Below are 17,432 nucleotides of genomic sequence, written 5' to 3'. Positions count from 1 at the left end.
GTGAGCCAGGAGGGAGGAGTGTGGTCCAGGGGAGTGAGCCAGGAAGGAGGAGGGAGGAATGCTGTCCAGGGAATGAACCACGAGGGAGGAGTGCAGTCCATAGCAGTAGGGAGGAGTACGGTCCAGGGGAGTGAACCAGGAGCCTCTGGGGATAGCAAGTTCACATACCACAAATACCTCCCAATCCATCCGCGTGCAGGGAGGGGACGGAAACCACGCAGGACCTGCAGCGCTTTCTCCTCGCAGAAGAGGAGTGAGGATACCGACTCATACATGAAATCAGAGCTAAAGTTCTACCACGGTGGGCAGACGCTTCACAGATCCAAATGGATGCAAAAAGAAGCCAATCATACAAGAGCAGTGGATGGAAAGGGGTCAGAAATTTAAGCCTGTAACAAGCTTTCAGAAAAAACTTCACTTGATCTGCAAGATGACTGCAGCTCTGCTTGATCATTTCTGCAAATGTCTAACTCGCGATGAGCCATCTCAGAGCCCTTCAAGAGGAGTAAAAAAATCAAAACACCAAGGCATCTCCCGTATTTTAGATAGCCTGCAACAGTATGGAAATAAGCAGCGGTGCCAGAGCTTTCAAGTTTGTTTGAAGTAAATTCCAGCATGAGGGCAGCATCTTCCTGGCTGAAGCAATGAGGTGGGCCCCTGCTAACCGCATGGGAGACCAGCTTTCAGCTAAGGTGATGTCAAGGGCCTGCAAACCATGATCCCCGACCGAGCCTTGGCCAGGGAACCAGAAGTGATTTTTACACTTTGAAGTTTTAATAAAAGAAATATATGTAGAGACTTCAGTGACCCATAAAGCATAACACGTTACCCACCCTGCCCTTTACAGGAGCTTCTAGCTTTGGTGTCAGTTGCAAAGTGTTTCTATAAAATAATGTCACTGATTCTCAAGCATGCCAGGAAAAGTCACACTTCTGAACAACCCTCAACGGAGATGCACCATCCTGTGTGTTTCACACAGATTTTAGTTTATTAAACGTCAAAATAAGGGAGATAATTCAGCTAAGTATTATAGTAACACAATTTGAGATACTTAATGATGTGTGACAACAGAACAATTGGCATTCCTGTGAGAAAATAAACTAGCTCAAACACAAAATAACAAATCAAAGCATGTTTCGGCCTCTCAAAGTGATCAGTGAAATTGGGAATAACTTTCAGTTAAATGATACTTAAAAAAAAAAAAAAAGCAAAAACAAAACAAATACCACTACACCATCACTCCTTAAATTTATTTAACTACTGCTGCAAAATAAAGTGGAGAGATTTCTTACTGCAGGTCATCGTCACCATGAAATAGACCTCTGTGCAGGCTCAGGCCCTCCAGCTCACAAAGGCAGGGGGAGGGAGGAGAAACGATGGCCAGAAAGAAAGGGACAGGGCGACCATGACCTAATCAGCAATTGTACCCGCCCACCTTTCTTCTGGACTTAAAATTTTGGAGCCATCTGGGTTTACCTTCCTATATCCATAAGTCAGCAAGTTCTCGAAGCCAGAAATCTACAATGCTTCTGGCATGATTCTGGCAGCCAAGTCCTCTCGGACTTCTCCCATGTTTTAGGGCCCCATCAGCTCACCCCTGGATAGTATCAATGGCCTCGGAGCTCCAGTCAACCTTGCACTCCACAGACTCAAGTATGCCAAGAGCCACTCGAGGCTGCCACTGCCATGACCAAAGACTTTCAGAGACAGTCTCCAGCACTGCAAAAATCCATGTAGCTTCACCAGGCGCAAAGTGGCTCCAGCATTCCATCCAGTCTGTCGCTGCTACCATAGCTGTGAGTCTATGATGTGTCAGGAAGGGAAGGAAGACACCATGTAGATCATCTCATTTAAGCTTCAGTGTCACAAGGTGGATTTTGTCGTGCCCGTTTTACGGATCGGGAAAGCTTTAAGGAGGGCAAGCACAAGGCCCTGCTGACAAAGCAGCGAGCTCCACAGAGGCCTGGACATGACCCCCACCCCACGCTCCCTGAGTCCTGATGTCCACTCCTCCCCCGTGGGAGCCTGATCCTGGGTCTGCCTGAATTGCTACCATTCCTAAGACATGACTCACGTCTGCCCACCTCCTCCTCTATCTGTTTCCCGCAGCCCAGAGGTGTGTGCTCTTCCATCCAGCCAGACATCACACTTCAGCACCTGCACCTGACACCACTTCAGCCAAAAGCTTCTCTCAAACCTCCCCCTACACCTGCCGGTCACACAGGTCTGCATCCATCGCCTTTCTCACATGAATTCTCACGTATTCCTGTGTATCATCATCCAACTGATTACAGTCTGAGAGGAGGAAGCTCTGTGGATAAGTCCACATTCTACTTTGTTCCCAACATTCCATCTTGCATGAGGCAACCAATTAACAGCAAATTCATTTCCATTTCAGCACAACATTTCCATTTGAAGAAAAGCAGGGCCCAGAGCTCTGGTCATAATTAAAAGCTTGTTTCATTTGTCATTTGAAATTCCATGTACTGCTGCAACAGCAGCACCCCCTCCTCACCAGGCTCTGCCTAAAGGACGTCTCTCTTCCAGCGCACGACTCCCATCAGAATCCCGGCAGCAAGAGCCACGCAGGTTTCCCAGTGCCTCCGGCTGCAGCTTCCATGCTGGGCCAGCACTGACACGACGGGAGTGGTGCCCCCAACAACTACAGGATCGGAAGCTGGCCGACTGCTCTGTAGAATGGAGACATGTTAGTAATCCCTGACATTTCCACTGACAGGCTGCTCAGCTAAACTGGGAAAAATCCATAAAATAGAAAGAACCCATGGGGAGCACTTCTCTCTCCAACCTGGCAGCAAACGGTGACTGCGCAGACGACCTCTTCGGGAAAACCATCGACTGCATCTCAGGTCAGCAACAGCCCCGCTGAGGGCCAAAACATCAGCTCCCCCCGGCCCTCACTTCCTAAGGGTCAGCCCTCCCAGGCCACCTCTCCTGGAAGATCAGCTCTGACGCACCCACGACGGTCAGGAACCGGCTCTGGGACTCATTTGCCAGGCTCCTGCCCACCACCCTCTCTCTTCTTCCTCCTCCATCTCCCTCTTCACTCCCATCCTCCCTCCCCCTTTCACTTCCCTTCTCTCCTTTCCTCTCCCTCCTTCATTTCCTTTCAGTCTTCACCTTCCTCACTGCACTTCCCCACCCAACTGAGCTGACGCATTCTTAGGTCAGTAGAGGGTTTTCTTTCACTCTGTTTTTATTGCAACGATCATTCTTAATGAACAGAAACCTGTTTTGGACCATGTGGATGCCACCTCATGACCAACTGCTGCCCCGCGGCTCCGTGTCCACTCAGTGTCCTCACGGCGCAGGTGCCCAGCAGTATGGCTGTGACCAGGGGTAGCAACATGGGACATGGGAGAAGAATCCCAGCCAAGAGGCCCTGCAAAGCCTTCCCAGCAAACCGGAGCAAGGCCCAGGGTGGTAGGGAGAGCGCCATGCTCATGATGTAGGTAGTTCAGCTTCCTCAAACTGTCCATCGACTGCAAATTACTTTGTTTCCATGGTTACAAAAGGACCATAAGCATTCTGAAATATGTTCTTGGTTTCATGTTTGCGAAATCTGAGCAACATTATATGAAAAATCACTGAATTCTGCCCGAGGCTCCAGGGGTGTTTTCCTCTCGGAAAGGAGCCCCTTCCGGGACTTGGGATTGAGTGACAGCCTTCAATCACGGTTATCCTGGTGGTAACAGGGGATTCCTCAGCCTGCCGGGAGCTGGGGCCCTCGACAGCCTCACGGCTCCACACACCAGTGTTCCAAGGATCACACGTGTGCAGATAGCAAAGCTTGCTGCACACACGCCAGGTGCTAACAAGCCCCAAACTTCTCACTCATACTTGTTAACCACATCTCTTCTCTCAGCCTCCACAGCGTTTCACAGTCTGCCTTTGTATAGAGATGAACCAGGCATCCTGAGCGCCACAAAGATTCAACTCCTTCCGGGCAGAGGGGTGCATCTTTCCATCACGGGGTCCTCACTCGAGCTGGCACAGGATTTGCAGAGTGGGCGAGTCTAACGTTGATGATACTTTCTCAATATTCCCTTCACACCCCTCCAAAAACAAGAGTACTGCCAGCTTCTTACCGAGGTTGTAATGAGGAAAATATTTTTCTCTTATTTGTCACTTTTTAACGTAATACTAGTGAAGAATGTGACTCTGCATGCACACTGTAAGCACCTACGGCGTGAACATTCTGCTCTCCCATGACTGTATTCACAGGTCACAAAGACAAAACTTCTCCATAGTAGCACATATATATATATGCACATATATATATAGTACATATATATATATATATATATATATATATATATATTTAACATGACTTCCACTCATCTGAAAGTCACAGATGTGGCTTTTCCTTCATAAAAAGATCCAAATGATCCACAAGCCAGGTTTAATAAACACGTTGGTCCAGGTGGGAAAATGACCCCTCAGTCTCCCTCCGCTCAAAGACCAGGGCAGCCAGGAAACTGCGCTCTCCAGTAAATGACAGCCGGCAGGATTCCCTAAGTAAGCAACCGGAAGATTCCCATCTCGCAGAGCGCGCCTTTCAACAACAAAGAACAGACTACCCAACTGAGGACTGAGGCAGTAAAGAAACATGTTTTCGGCCGGGTGTGGCGGCTCACGCTTGTAATCCAGCACGTTGGGAGGAGGCGGCAGGTGGATCACAAGGTCAGGCGATCGAGACCACCCTGGCTAACACGGTGAAACCTCCGACTCTACCAAAAATACAAAAAATTAGCCAGGCGTGGTAGCGGGCACCTGTAGTCCCAGCTACTCGGGAGGCTGAGGCAGGAGAATGGAGTGAAGCAGGGAGGCAGAGTTTGCAGTGAGCCGAGATCACACCACTGCACTCCAGCCTGGGTGACAGAGCGAGACTCCGTCTCAAAAAAAAGAAAAAAAAAACTTAAAAATATCTCCTTATGTTTTGGCCTTTGAGACAAAGCCTCTTATTTAATCGAGTTCTGACTGAATTTGACTCACAGTACTCTGGCAGATTCTTCATTTTCTGGTGAGACAGACAAATGTCACAGGGTGAGGGCAATGCCAGCCCTTTCAGGGTCAGCTTTTTGAGGAGTGATATCTGGCAGAACACAACCCAGCACCATAGTAGGATCCCCCACCCAACCACTTAGACTCTTTCTGGTACTTACTCTAGCTGCTTGTTTCCCTTTCTTGAATTCAGCTGAGGGAAAAAAAAACCCAAAAAATTCAAAACCAAAATCAAACAGCCCATGTGTTTTTGTGTCTGAAAAGCTAATACATCCACATCCAACTTTCTAAATGAGACCACGGCAGGTATGATGGTCACCGAACAGTGGCCACTGTTGACAAAATACAAAGTCTTCTGCAAACATGAACGAGTTTCTAGGAATACAAAAGTCAAGGGAATTTACTTCCCATATTAAAACTGTCAAGGGTGCTCATCAAAAATGTACTTAGAGGTTTTCCTTTAAAGTTATTTTTGAAGATTTTTAAGTTGCAATACTTAAAAGCCTCTGGGAAAAGAAAGGATACAGGTATCTGGAAGATTTATACTAAATGATTTTCATGTCTTTTTGATAAAGTTAAATAAGATCAGCCTTGAAGTAATGTGTTCCACTACTCTGAGGCTGTGGATGGAACCCACATCACCACGAGACAATTGAATAAACAGCAAGGCTGCACACACAGGACACAGGTAGTGAGCCAGCCTGACTAGTTGTCAGCTTCTGGGTCAGTTCTAGCCAGTTCTGCCGAGGCCCCACTGGAGATGAAACCTGCCCTTTAGAAGCCTTCAATCCCCACCTTTCAAAATCTAATCCTCTTCAACTGAGGCCCGAGTCCAAAAATCTACTGACATCTTAGCCCGCGTTAGGCCAGCTGTCCCCCAGCCTTTCTGGCACCAGGGATGGGTTTCATGGAAGACAATTTTTCGGGGGGCTGGTTTTGAATTGCAACTCTTCCACCTCAGGTCAGGCATCGGATCCTCATAAGGAGCACCTCCGAGATCCCTCAAGTACAGTTTACGATAGGGTCTCAGCGCCTAGGAGAACACACAGCTTATGATAGGGTCCCAGCGCCTAGGAGAACACGCGGCTTATGATAGGGCCCCAGCATCTAGGAAAACATGCGGCTTATGATAGGGCCCCAGCACCTAGGAAAACATGCGGCTTACGAACAGGTATTATACCTAGGAGAACAGGTATTAAATGAGTTGGTAAAGCCAAAATCCACCCGATCTACCACTCCAAAACAAACATACACCACTGCCCAATATTGATGTGAGCCAAAAACATGGAAGTCCTGAGGGCCCACACTGACCACAGCCAGACACCACTTCTGCAAGAAGCAAGCACGCGCCTAGAGATCACCCGTGATGACCCAGGAGAGCAGTTTGAGCAGAGACAAACGTGAAGGAGAGGCACATGGGCCAGGGTGCTGGGTGTGCCCGTCTTTGTGACCTCACTGAGATTGCTGACCTCTGGCCCTTGGTGTCTGTCCTATGGAGGAGGTAGCCCCCAAATCCCTGCCTCCCTTAAGCACTGACTGAGGTGGCCCTGAAGTCTCCCCAGGGCTGAGACTGCTTCCAAATCCTGTTAACTGCACACCCACATAAAAAACAATAAACAAAATATCAAGTATGCAGACAGGAAAAGAAAAGTATGGGAATCCCCCCTGATTCAACAGGCATTTAAAAAGTAACAGGAAAAATGTGATAGTCTCTAAACAACCACCAGCTATCACGTCCTGTTGAAATGTTTTAGCTAATCAGGAATATCTTTACCAAGCACCTGTGTGTTCAGGAAATCAGTTGACAGATTCCAAATAACCTCGGAGCCTGCGACTTGACCCCCACTCACGTGCATCACTTCTCCAGAGGAACGAGCCCTGGACACCATTCAAATGGTGAGGAACAGGAACAAGCGTAGCTTTCCCTCAACACCACAAAACAAGCTCGACCCCCAGAAGCCTGAAGAACAGCGACGTTTGTTTAGATGCTTTCCCACTGACCTTGTCAGAGTGAACGTTTCCATCCCACACTGCCCAGTGTTTTACTCTCCCTGGGATACCAGCAGCTGTCAACTCTCAACAAGCAGGAAACAGAGGCCAAGCTGACAGTAGGCCTCTCTCCATTCCCTACTGAATTCGCTTAGGACACGGATGTTCCCAAACACACACGGCCCCGAGTATTCCACACCTGGAGAACATTCAAACAACAGACGCTGCAAAGACGTTCCCCTAAAGAGAAACTCAGTTTCTAACTTCCCTTAGGGAAAAATATGAGACCCAGAACTTTCCAGAAAATCAAGTGTGGGAGGAAGCCACTCACCTCTGGCACTTCCTAACCCTGCCTTCCCGCAGGTGCTCAGGAATGCCCCCGCGACATCCCCGTCCACCAGGATGGCAGCAGGCCTCAGACAGCCAGCACCTGGGCAGCTGGAAAAGCAACCCCAGGGTGAAAACGCCATCCCAGGCACCACTTCCCGGAGCCCCTCAGCAAGAAAAACAGAGGCGAGGCAGAACCGAGGGCTGACTGGAGGCTGGGGAGCCACAGACCCGCACAGCTCAATCATCGGACATGCTCTTCTGTGGACAGAGCCCAGGGAGAGGCCAGCACAGAGATCCTCGTGCCAGCTCCATGGGCCAGCGTCCTCCAAGGCTGCAAGTTTGTGATCACAGCTTCAGAATTTGGTTCCAGAATCTTCCGGAATCAAAGACACACCAAATTGTAAAGCTGCCAGGACAGCAGGGCCCAGGAGCAGGCTCAGGGGAGGACCACGTAGAAACCCCACACACAGCACACACGTGTGCATGCTTACTCCACACATGCCACCCCTTCACCCAATACTATACACGCAAACGCATGTATGCACTCCATACACACCCTCAAATACCCTCACCAAATGTGATGCATGTACACACTCCACACATACCCTCAAATACATACGATACACATGAACATGCTCACTCCACCCACGCCTGCTAAATACACTCACCACACATGCACAAACGTGACACACGTGCACACTCATTCCAGACATCACACCCCTCACCAAATACACAGGTGCACACACCCCCAAGTCCAGAACCTGCAGACTCCACAAGCTTTGATTTCCCCCACTGTTTCTCTCAGCACATGAGATCCACACACAGGTGTCATTTACTGACATCTAACACCCGGGGAGGCCCTTAGACAGAACTGCAGTCACAAGTCGGCTTCATTCAGGCATTCATCACCAGCCTCCTGAAGCCACCTCCTGTCCCCACGGGGAGCGGGGGCCGAGACCGGAGACGTCACTGGGCTTACAGATCCCCAGGCTGGCAACCCAGAGAAATCAAGAGGGCTCGGCCACGGCCCTGGAGAGAGACAGGTACTGGCTCAGGTATGCAAAATATGAGTCCTCATTTCCATACAGTGTCACCTACGACAGTGTCAGGTGAAAGCCAGTGGTTTGGCATTCCTGGGATAGACAGTCTTGGAATTACAAGGGAAGCTTTTTACTCCTCCCCTCTGAACACATGAGGTCCATGGTCCCCTCACATCTAACACTGGGAATACGAATCAGTGACTCCTTCTCCACCTGAGGAGCACCCAAGAGGATCCACACACCTGCTACAACAGCGGCACCGCACCTGGTCAGCAGGGGAGCAAAGTAAATCCCACCTTTATGACTAAAACTGGATTACCCCGACACTGGCAGCCTGCAGTGTGTATATCCTCAAGCCCCCACATCTGCACCACCTGCAAGAGGAACACAAGCCCTTAGTCCCAGGTTCTCAGGACGGCCTGTGAGGTGGATACTGGCACCTTCTCATCTCCCAGTGTAGAGGAGAGAAGGCCAGGGTCAGGACTGGTGTATCAGGAGGGCCAGGGTTCAAACCCCATCTGCCTCACAAAGCACCACTTCCCGTTCAAGTGACTTCTATCATCAGCCTTAAAATGTACCACAGTTAGTAGCAATTCTGAGTGCTGTTCCTTAGGACGTCATAAGCAAACATTTTGTTAGAAATATTTTCCAAATCTGCTTTCAAAATCCTATGTTATGAAATGACAAATGAAAATTTGAGCTATGAAATAAAGCACACAGTTAAATGAATCCCAAAATGACTATCGCGAAGGAAACTTTAACTTGAAGTGAAAAATATCCTCTAAATGACATCAGCCAGAATTATCTTCAATCATTACTGATCCCACATGCTTCATGAATTATACAACATCATCTCAGATATGAACTTAAAACCATTAGCTGAATGCACATTTCAGCACAACCAAAGTTCTGCTATAATAAGCAGCACAGGCATCTCTGGAGAGGATTTTAATTGGGACTACAAACGATGCGCACGATTGTGGTAAGAGGTTTCATGCTGGCTGTTCTCCAAGGTGCGACACAGAGAAACACCACTAACCTCAAAGACACCTGCTGCTTTGTAATGAGATTGAGAGACGATGTGGACGGACTACTGTAAATATTTGAAAAGGAGAAACAATGCAAGGAAAGAATCGTATCAGTTTCCCTTTACATTCTTAGAAAAAAACGATTTTTCTTTTCGGATGATTTAAGAAGAAAATGACATTTCTGGATTTTTTTTTTTTTAACTTTTCTTTCTGAGACAGGGTCTTGGCTCTGTCACCAAGATTGGAGTATAGTGGAGCAATCGCAGCTCACTGTAACCTTAAGTGATCTTCCCACCTCAGCCTCCAGAGTAGCAGGGACCACAGGCACGCACCACCACACTCAGCTAATTTTTCTGTTATACAGATGTGGTCTTGCTATGCTGTCCAGGCTGGTCTTGAACCCCTTGGCCTCAAGTGATCCTCCTGCCTTGACCTCCCAAAGATTTAACCTAAGCGACCATGTCTTATCGGAAAATAGACATTAGAGCAAATGCATTTCTATAAGATTTTCTGCCTCTTTTCACTGGGGAAAAAGGTAACTTGCCTCCAAGGGTCGGAGACAAAGCTGTTACTGCAGACAAGAACGCTGTGCATTCCGGGAACCGCTACACCACGAGGCACGGCCGTGCACCCTGGACGCAGGAGTAACAAACAAGGCTAGCACAGGCCGATGTTGGCCCTCTCCAGAAGCAGGCCTATCCTTCCTCCTCTCCTCAGCCCCCTCCTCTCCCTTCAGGCCTCAGTGGCTGCTGACAGGGGAGAGGCCACAACTAGAGGAGGCTCTCAACTCCACCAGGGACAGGAGCCCCGGACGCTGGGGACTCAACTGCTGCCCTCCGTGCCCACCTCCTTCTGGTCCAGCCTTCTCAGGAGCCAGACGTGGCCACTTTGACCCTCTTTCCCTTCTGTGGCTCCTACAAAAACCAGTTCAGCGAGCCCAGGCGCCTCACACTCCAGGGACACCCGGCACAGGCCCCCTTCATGACCTTATCCAAGCTCCTGGGGCCAGAAGGGTCTTGCAATGTTTCACTTTCCAGTTGACCATCCCCAGCCTGAAATCCAAAGTGCTCCGAAGAGTATTTCCTTCGAGTGTCTTGAGGAAGTTCGGAATGTTTCAGGTTTCGAGCATTTTGGAGTAGGGACTCTCAGCCTTAATTTGAACCTCTTCAAGGAAGTCACACACTGAAGTCCCCGATGTCCACCCTACACAATCCCAGCACACCCTCTGAAGTCCTCAGCAACAGATTTTCTTTCTTCAAAAATAACCACAAGTCACAAACTCACACGCAATCACAGAAGGGGGCTCTGGACACCCACACAGATGATGAAATTTAACTGTCACATTTTTACCTGGGTAATTTAAAGTTATTTCTCAAAACACACCTGTTTTACTGAGTTGCATTTTAAGGTGAACACACACAAATCATTTCAGGGAAACAAACGTCACTTTGGGCTGCGTGTGGTTTCTTGACTCCCGTGAATAACTCAGCGTTCACCCTCACTTCTGGATAAGGGAGAAGATACAAAGAAATCTGTTAAAACAAAGACATGAAAACAAGTTTAAGAAGGGTTTGAAAGGTTCCTCCTGTCCCCCTTGGAGGGGAGAGGAGGACGCCTGGAAAGCTCACGGGGGACAGGAGCACAGCCTCCTCGGTGTGCCATGGACGCCACCTCGCCAAGGGGAGAGGATGATGCCTGGAAGGCTCACAGGGGTGGGAGCACAGCCTCCTCAGTGCTTTCTACATTCAGCAGCTTCAGAAATTCCCGTAGAAGCAGAACACATGAGAACTGAGACCGGAACATCCCAAAGAAAGGGGACGAGGGGTCAAAAAAAGCATTCGATCATTACCAAGGAGCGCGGGCAGGAAGCCTCTTCAAAGACCATGTGAGAAGTCATTCATAGGCGTTTCAGAAAATAAGGGTAGCGCGAGATTGCTCGATCAGCTCAAACAGCCTGCCGTCCCTCAGGCCATGAAGTCTCTGAGTTGAGCCTCTCAGTGAGCAGAAGTCACTCGCATCTCTGCCAGAGAAAGTACTACAAGCCGACACATAACCTCATGAAACCTGGGCTTCAGCCCGTCGACAACAGTGCGTCTGACATGGTACATCCCTCCAGATGGTTAAAGACCCCAGGGGTTTCTCAGACAACCTCAAAGGGCTGTGTCTGTCCAGCCCCCTTTCCAAGTTCTGGAGGATTTTTCCTGGTGTACTATAAGCAGCATGCTCCAAAAGAGACGTAATTAACTGGCTGGGGGTCCTCTTAATTTTGAAATTAGAAACACACTTGGCCAGGCACGGTGGCTCATGCTTGTGATCTCAGTAATTTGGGAGGCTGAGGCAGCTGGACTGCTTAAGTCCAGGAGTTCGAGTCCAGCCTGGGCAACATTGCAAACTTCCATCTCTACAAAAAATACAAAAATAAGTCAGGCATGGGGACATGTGGGACATGTGCCTGTGGGTCCTGGCTACTCAGGAGACTGAGGCAGGAGGATCGCTTGAGCCTGGGAGGTTGAGACTGTAGTAAGCTGTGCTCACACCACTGCCTGGGCAACAAAAAGGTTTTTTTTGCCTGTCTCAATAAAACCAAAGAGAAAAAGAATTATATACCTGACTAGGCCAAAATAAAAGAGGCCTTGTGGAACCACCTGAAACACAGCTGCAAATTCTGGCAGGGCCTCCCCTGGCTTGATTTGTGGTGAGTGTAGGACCACTCTGAAAGATAGGACCCCAGGAACCTTCCGAGACTAGACCTTACAGTACAACTTCCCTTCGCTGGATGGAACACTGGCCTTGGAGCCTAGGACACCCTGGGGCAGTGCCACCATCCTGAGGCCACCATGGCACAAGGAGGCCCTACCATCATGAAGCCTGGGACGTCCGTCAGAGCAGTGCCACCCACCTGAGGTCGCCATGCCAGGGGAGCCTGGACATCATGAAGCCTGGGACATCCTGAGGCAGTGCCACGAACCCGAGACTGCTGTGACACAAGGGGGCCCTGGTGCCACTGAGAGGCTGCACAGCAGGTCCAAGGCCAGGCCAGGAGTGAAGAGGCTCCACATCCTTTCCATCCCTCCAGCTGATTCCACAGACGTCTTGGAGCAGAAATGCATCACCCTCAACGTCCACGGGTAAGTTTTTGGCCACAGAATCTGGAAGCATAAAAGATGGTTCTGGGCTGGTTGGTTGTCGGCTCGGACCTGTCCTCTTTCCACACAAAACCTGGCTCACACCAAGCAGCGTCTACGTCCTGGAAGACCTGCTAAACACAAGTGCAGTTACAAAGCAGAGAAACTGGAGGGGCCCGGGCTGTGCTCCAGTGGCACCAGCGTTTCTCAGGAAGACCCCGGGCATTACAGAATCCAGGACAAGGGCTTCTTGGGATCCAGGACATGGAACAAGAACCCATTCCCCGGTCCTGTTGAATGTGAATCGGCTGAGGGCCAATTCCCTCCCTCGGAGGACTGAGCACCACCCCACAACACATACCAAGGTAATAACAAGCCCGTTACCAGCAGGAGGCTGGTGATGAAGACATGAGGACCAGATGAGCACAAGGGATCCTGACAGATCATCCCTGGCACCGAGCAAGGGGCGGACAGCACCCCCGTTCCTGATGCATCAGCCCTGGCACTGAGCGAGGGGTGGCAGCATGGCCTGTGCCCCTGCAGATGCAGAGGGATGTGAGGGGGGTGCAGGCTGGGCTTGGAGGCTGACTCAACCACCTGAGCTTGCACTTCTGTTCCTCATGGCAGGGAGGCTAGGCACAGGCAGCATTAGGGCTCACCTTGCCCCCGGGCTGCATTTTTTTCCTGCTTATGAGTCGTGCTCACTTTACATGGACAGGCATAGCTATAATAACGGTTCCCTGATTATTTCGCTGCCTACATAAAGGGCTTTCAGAATTCACTTCCATCCTTAGGAAAGGGGGCCAACACCAGCCTGTCTCCCTTAAGATGCAATGTCTCATATGGGGAAAAAAAATCAAGAGAAATCTAATAAAGGCCATAAAATACATCAGTTTCAACATGAAAATTTAATAGTACACTTTAAATTGAAGATGAGTTAATTCACATTTCCAAACCTCTGAAAACACGGTTACTGGGAGGGAGTGGTTTGCAACACACAAAGGCAGCTCTGTAGAAGGGCCCAGGCTGGATGAGGGCTCAAACATCAGAGCAAGGAGAAAGTCTGAATAAACTCTCTCCTGCCCTGCTGCTCTCCTCTTCCAAAACACACTGGTTATCTGTCAGTTTAGAACAAGGCCTAGGGAGGTGGGAGGCAGGCCTGGGAGGGTCACCTAGCAACCAAGCTCCTCACCCACACAACCGCACCAGGCTGAGCTGAGCAGTACACACAAAAACAACTAATTCTCCCCAAAAAGAAGACGGAAGGCAGCACACTGCCATGCCAGGCGCCCTGCAGGTGAGAAGACTGAGGGGGGCCAGAGGTACCTTTAATCTTGCTTGCATGGTGGAGGGAGGGGAATAATGCCACTCACTTGAGTGTTGCACAGTTCTTTCTAGCACTGAGTGGCAGAGAACAAAAATTATAGATGCTTCCTCAGAGAAATGTTTCTGAAGAACTGCACATAAATTACGTTCAGGAAATAGCATTATGAATGCCTCAAGTGCTTCTGTCTTTAATAATCCCAGAGTAATTCTATAAACCCGGGAATCAGTCTCACCCAACTCCAGGATCATGGCCCAGGTGACGTGGGCACGCACATCCTGAAGCTCCAATGCTTCACTAAAGTGGGGCGAGCGAAAATCATCCTGGGTATAATTTACACGGACACAGGAAGGTGGCTGAGCCCCAAACCCCTAAACCAGGAAGACCAGCATCCTTCAGGGGCCTCACCTCTGTCCTTTCCCAGCCTCTGGGAACCACCACTCTGCTCTCTACTGACACAAACGCTGCTCCAAGATACAACCATCTGACCTGGCTGGGATCCAAGTACCCAAGTGCAGGATTGTACATCAGACCCGTGAAACCAGTATTACAGCCACTGAACGGTAGTTTTCTATCCCACGGAAACCGGCCTTACTAGGGGCTTTTTCGGGGACCACCGACCTCACGCCACCACCCCTCAACTACTTCAACTAACTTATATCATGGCAGAGGCCTCTCCAGGCAGACTAGCCCTGTCTGAGTCCTGCTTCATGGCAAACCCTCCAGGCAAACGTCCTTGGCCTCCCCTCCGGGAGGCTGTGCTCGGAAGGTGCCCTCATTTACTTCTGTGGCTCTGAGACATTTAACTAGAGCCCAACACACCTCTTCCTGTTCACATAGTATTGAGTTAACAGATTTTTATGAGTCAGTTCTCACTGGGAAAAACACCATTTCAGGAGCCCCAATGACCACAAAGAAAACGTTTTTACCTCCCCTTATGTGACGTCGGCAATGCCAGGTCCAGGAAAGGTTCTGGATCTCAGATAATGGCATATCCACTCATAGCAAGTCTTGGTCTTGTTTCACAAGCTATCAAATGCTGCCCAGAAGCAGGAAAAACCCCACAACGTGGCATGGAGGGGCAGTCAGCGGGAGTTCTAAGGCCAGACCACCCAGGTCTGCTGACAGCGTGGCGAGGGGCAAACAGTGCAGGATCTAAGGCCAGACCACCCGGGACCCGCTGACAATGTGGCTTCAGGAGTTTCCTAAACCCTCTCCTCTCCAAGTTTCATGTCAGAAAAATGTGGTGATAACCGTGTCCACCTCGTGGGATGACGGGAACACACACAGTAACAGTGTCAGCAGGTGTTTTGCTGGGCACCTGGTGAGGCCACACTGCTGTAGGCTGCCCCACGTGAAAGCTAATTCGTTTAAAATATATATATATATATATATATATGTATGTGTGTATATATATATGTATGTGTGTGTGTGTGTATATATATACATATATATATATGTGTGTGTGTATATATATATACACATATATATATGTATGTGTGTATATATATATACATATATATATATATGTATGTATGTATATACCCCAAACCTACAACCCTATAAAGGTCATTAATCCTAGTTATCCTCAAGGCATTGAGCGATCGATAATGAGCCATCCCCCTGCTGCTGACCTGCCTCAGCCCCACCCTCCGGAAACCCCACATCCACACCAGCTACACAGGATGAGGCCAGGGAAGGAGCAGGACTGTGTCTTGAGAGCTTAAACTCTGGGAGCTGAGTTAAATCAGTGCCGCTCAAATCTTGTCACCAACTATCTTGTTAAATTGGGAGATTCCATCTCTGGGGATCTTGAGGGAACCTGAGGCTCTGCATTGAGTGGGGTGAGCACTCGTGCTGGAATGAGATGGCAGGGAAAGCAACCGAATCTGGGGTCGCAGCTGCCTGAGGCTTGGGCACCAGGGCCCTCAAGACAGTGGCAGAGGTCCCAGGAGGCAAGTCCCGGTGCAGAGATTCATGGACCAAAAGCTTGCTCCAGGGCCAGGAAGGGCTGCTGCGCTGACAGCCATGAGGCAGGCAGCCTTCAAGCTCCTCCAGCTGCTATCCTGCAGGCAGGGAGGACAGTACCCAGACCACCCCAGGGCTCCCCAGCCTTCCAGGCGGGTACTCTTACTCCAGCCACTGACAAGAGTTCCTATGTTCCATGCTAGGTTGAAACAGTGCCCCAGGCCTTGGGGCACATGCACCCTCCTGCAGGGCCACTCCTACCCAACACCTGGGAATGGCTATTCCCACACATCCCCAACTCACAGCAAAACTTAAAAATGAAAGTCGGAAGATACAGCCAGAAAAGCAATGCTCAAGAAGCAACTCCAGGGTGACTCTTCCTAGAGCTATTGCTACTGAACATCTTTAAAAACATTTCCAGGGTGACTTCCTAGAGCTATTTCTGTTGAAAATCTTTAAAATTCTTCATTTCAAAATTAGCTTTTATTACACTGTCTTCCCTATTCTACCAAGACTCTAGAAAACAAAACCATTACAAATTCCAATTCTATCTTATAGCAAGTTAGAAATACACATGCTTCCTCAAAGGATTCTACGTGTTTCCTTGGCGATATCCTTTCCATGCCCCATGCTACTGCCTGCAATAGGGAAGGCTTTTCCAACCCAACCCATCCCAGCCCAACCCAACCCAACCCAACCCAGCCCAACTCAACCCAACCCAAGGGCCCTGAGACAGGCCCCTAACGAATCGTCTACAAACTCCTGAGACAGGCTTGCCCTAACGAATTGTCTGCAAACTCCATCTTCCATTAAAAACAGTACTGAAAATGAGCATATTAACTCTTTTTAAAAATTACTGTAAAGCGGACAGTGTTCAGTTCTGTGAATTTCGGCACAAATATTCCCATAATCACCATCACACAAGCAGAACAGTCCAGCAGCCCCAAACCCACTCACGGGGCCTCATAAGCATACCGTCCCATTCCCAGCAACCACGGTCTCTGTGTTCTCCCATCCTCCGAGTCTGTCTTTTGCAAGTGTTGTGGCAAAACACTCGCAAAATCACGATTTCCTGGGCATCGTGCTTGGAGGTGCACCCAGGGTGTCCTGTGATCAACAGCCAGGCCTCGGGGCTGCTGGATGTTTATTATTCCACGTATGGCTGTAGCACATTGTAACCTGTTTTGGGCAACTACAGACAGCGCTATTAACATCTGGGCACAATTTTTCTTAAACATCAGCTTCTGTTTCTCTAGGGTAAATACCCAGGAGTGGGGTCACCGGGCCCCATGTTTGTGTGAGTTCAGTTTTATAAGAAACCGCCAAGTTGTCTGCACCGTGCTGAACCCCAGCATCGCACAGGAGTCTCGACTGCCTGTCCTCACCAGCACCTGGGGCTGTCGGAAGACCTTAGTCAGGCGCTCCAGCAGGGGTGTGAACAAATTCGCTGTGGCTTTGGTGCACATCTCGGTGCAACCAGTCACGCTGAAGGTCATTTCAGATGCTTTCAGGCCGTCCTCCCATCCTTCTCAGTGAAGCATCTGTTCAGGTCTCTTCCCGCTTTTAAGTCAGGTGGTTTGTTCTCTGTCATGAGCCGTGGGAGTCC

General features: G+C 49.5%; 1 protein-coding gene across 1 annotated transcript in view; it reads right to left on the bottom strand.

Annotated features, from left to right (window-relative positions):
• LOC139361048 (uncharacterized) overlaps nt 1-17,432 on the bottom strand; it is a 128,175-nt gene that overhangs the window by 25,493 nt on the left and 85,250 nt on the right. Inside the window, exons 4-5 of the mRNA XM_071089529.1 lie at nt 12,309-12,558; nt 10,793-10,941 (exon numbers count right to left, since the gene is read on the bottom strand). Of these exons, the coding sequence (XP_070945630.1) occupies nt 10,908-10,941; nt 12,309-12,558 (284 nt within the window). The 3' untranslated portion in view covers nt 10,793-10,907. The remainder of the gene's footprint in view (nt 1-10,792; nt 10,942-12,308; nt 12,559-17,432) is intronic.

This window comes from Macaca nemestrina, assembly GCF_043159975.1.
Source record: "Macaca nemestrina isolate mMacNem1 chromosome 4 unlocalized genomic scaffold, mMacNem.hap1 SUPER_4_unloc_4, whole genome shotgun sequence".
In the NCBI taxonomy this organism is placed as follows: Eukaryota; Metazoa; Chordata; class Mammalia; order Primates; family Cercopithecidae; genus Macaca; species Macaca nemestrina.
This window is presented reverse-complemented; position numbering and strand designations above follow the sequence as displayed.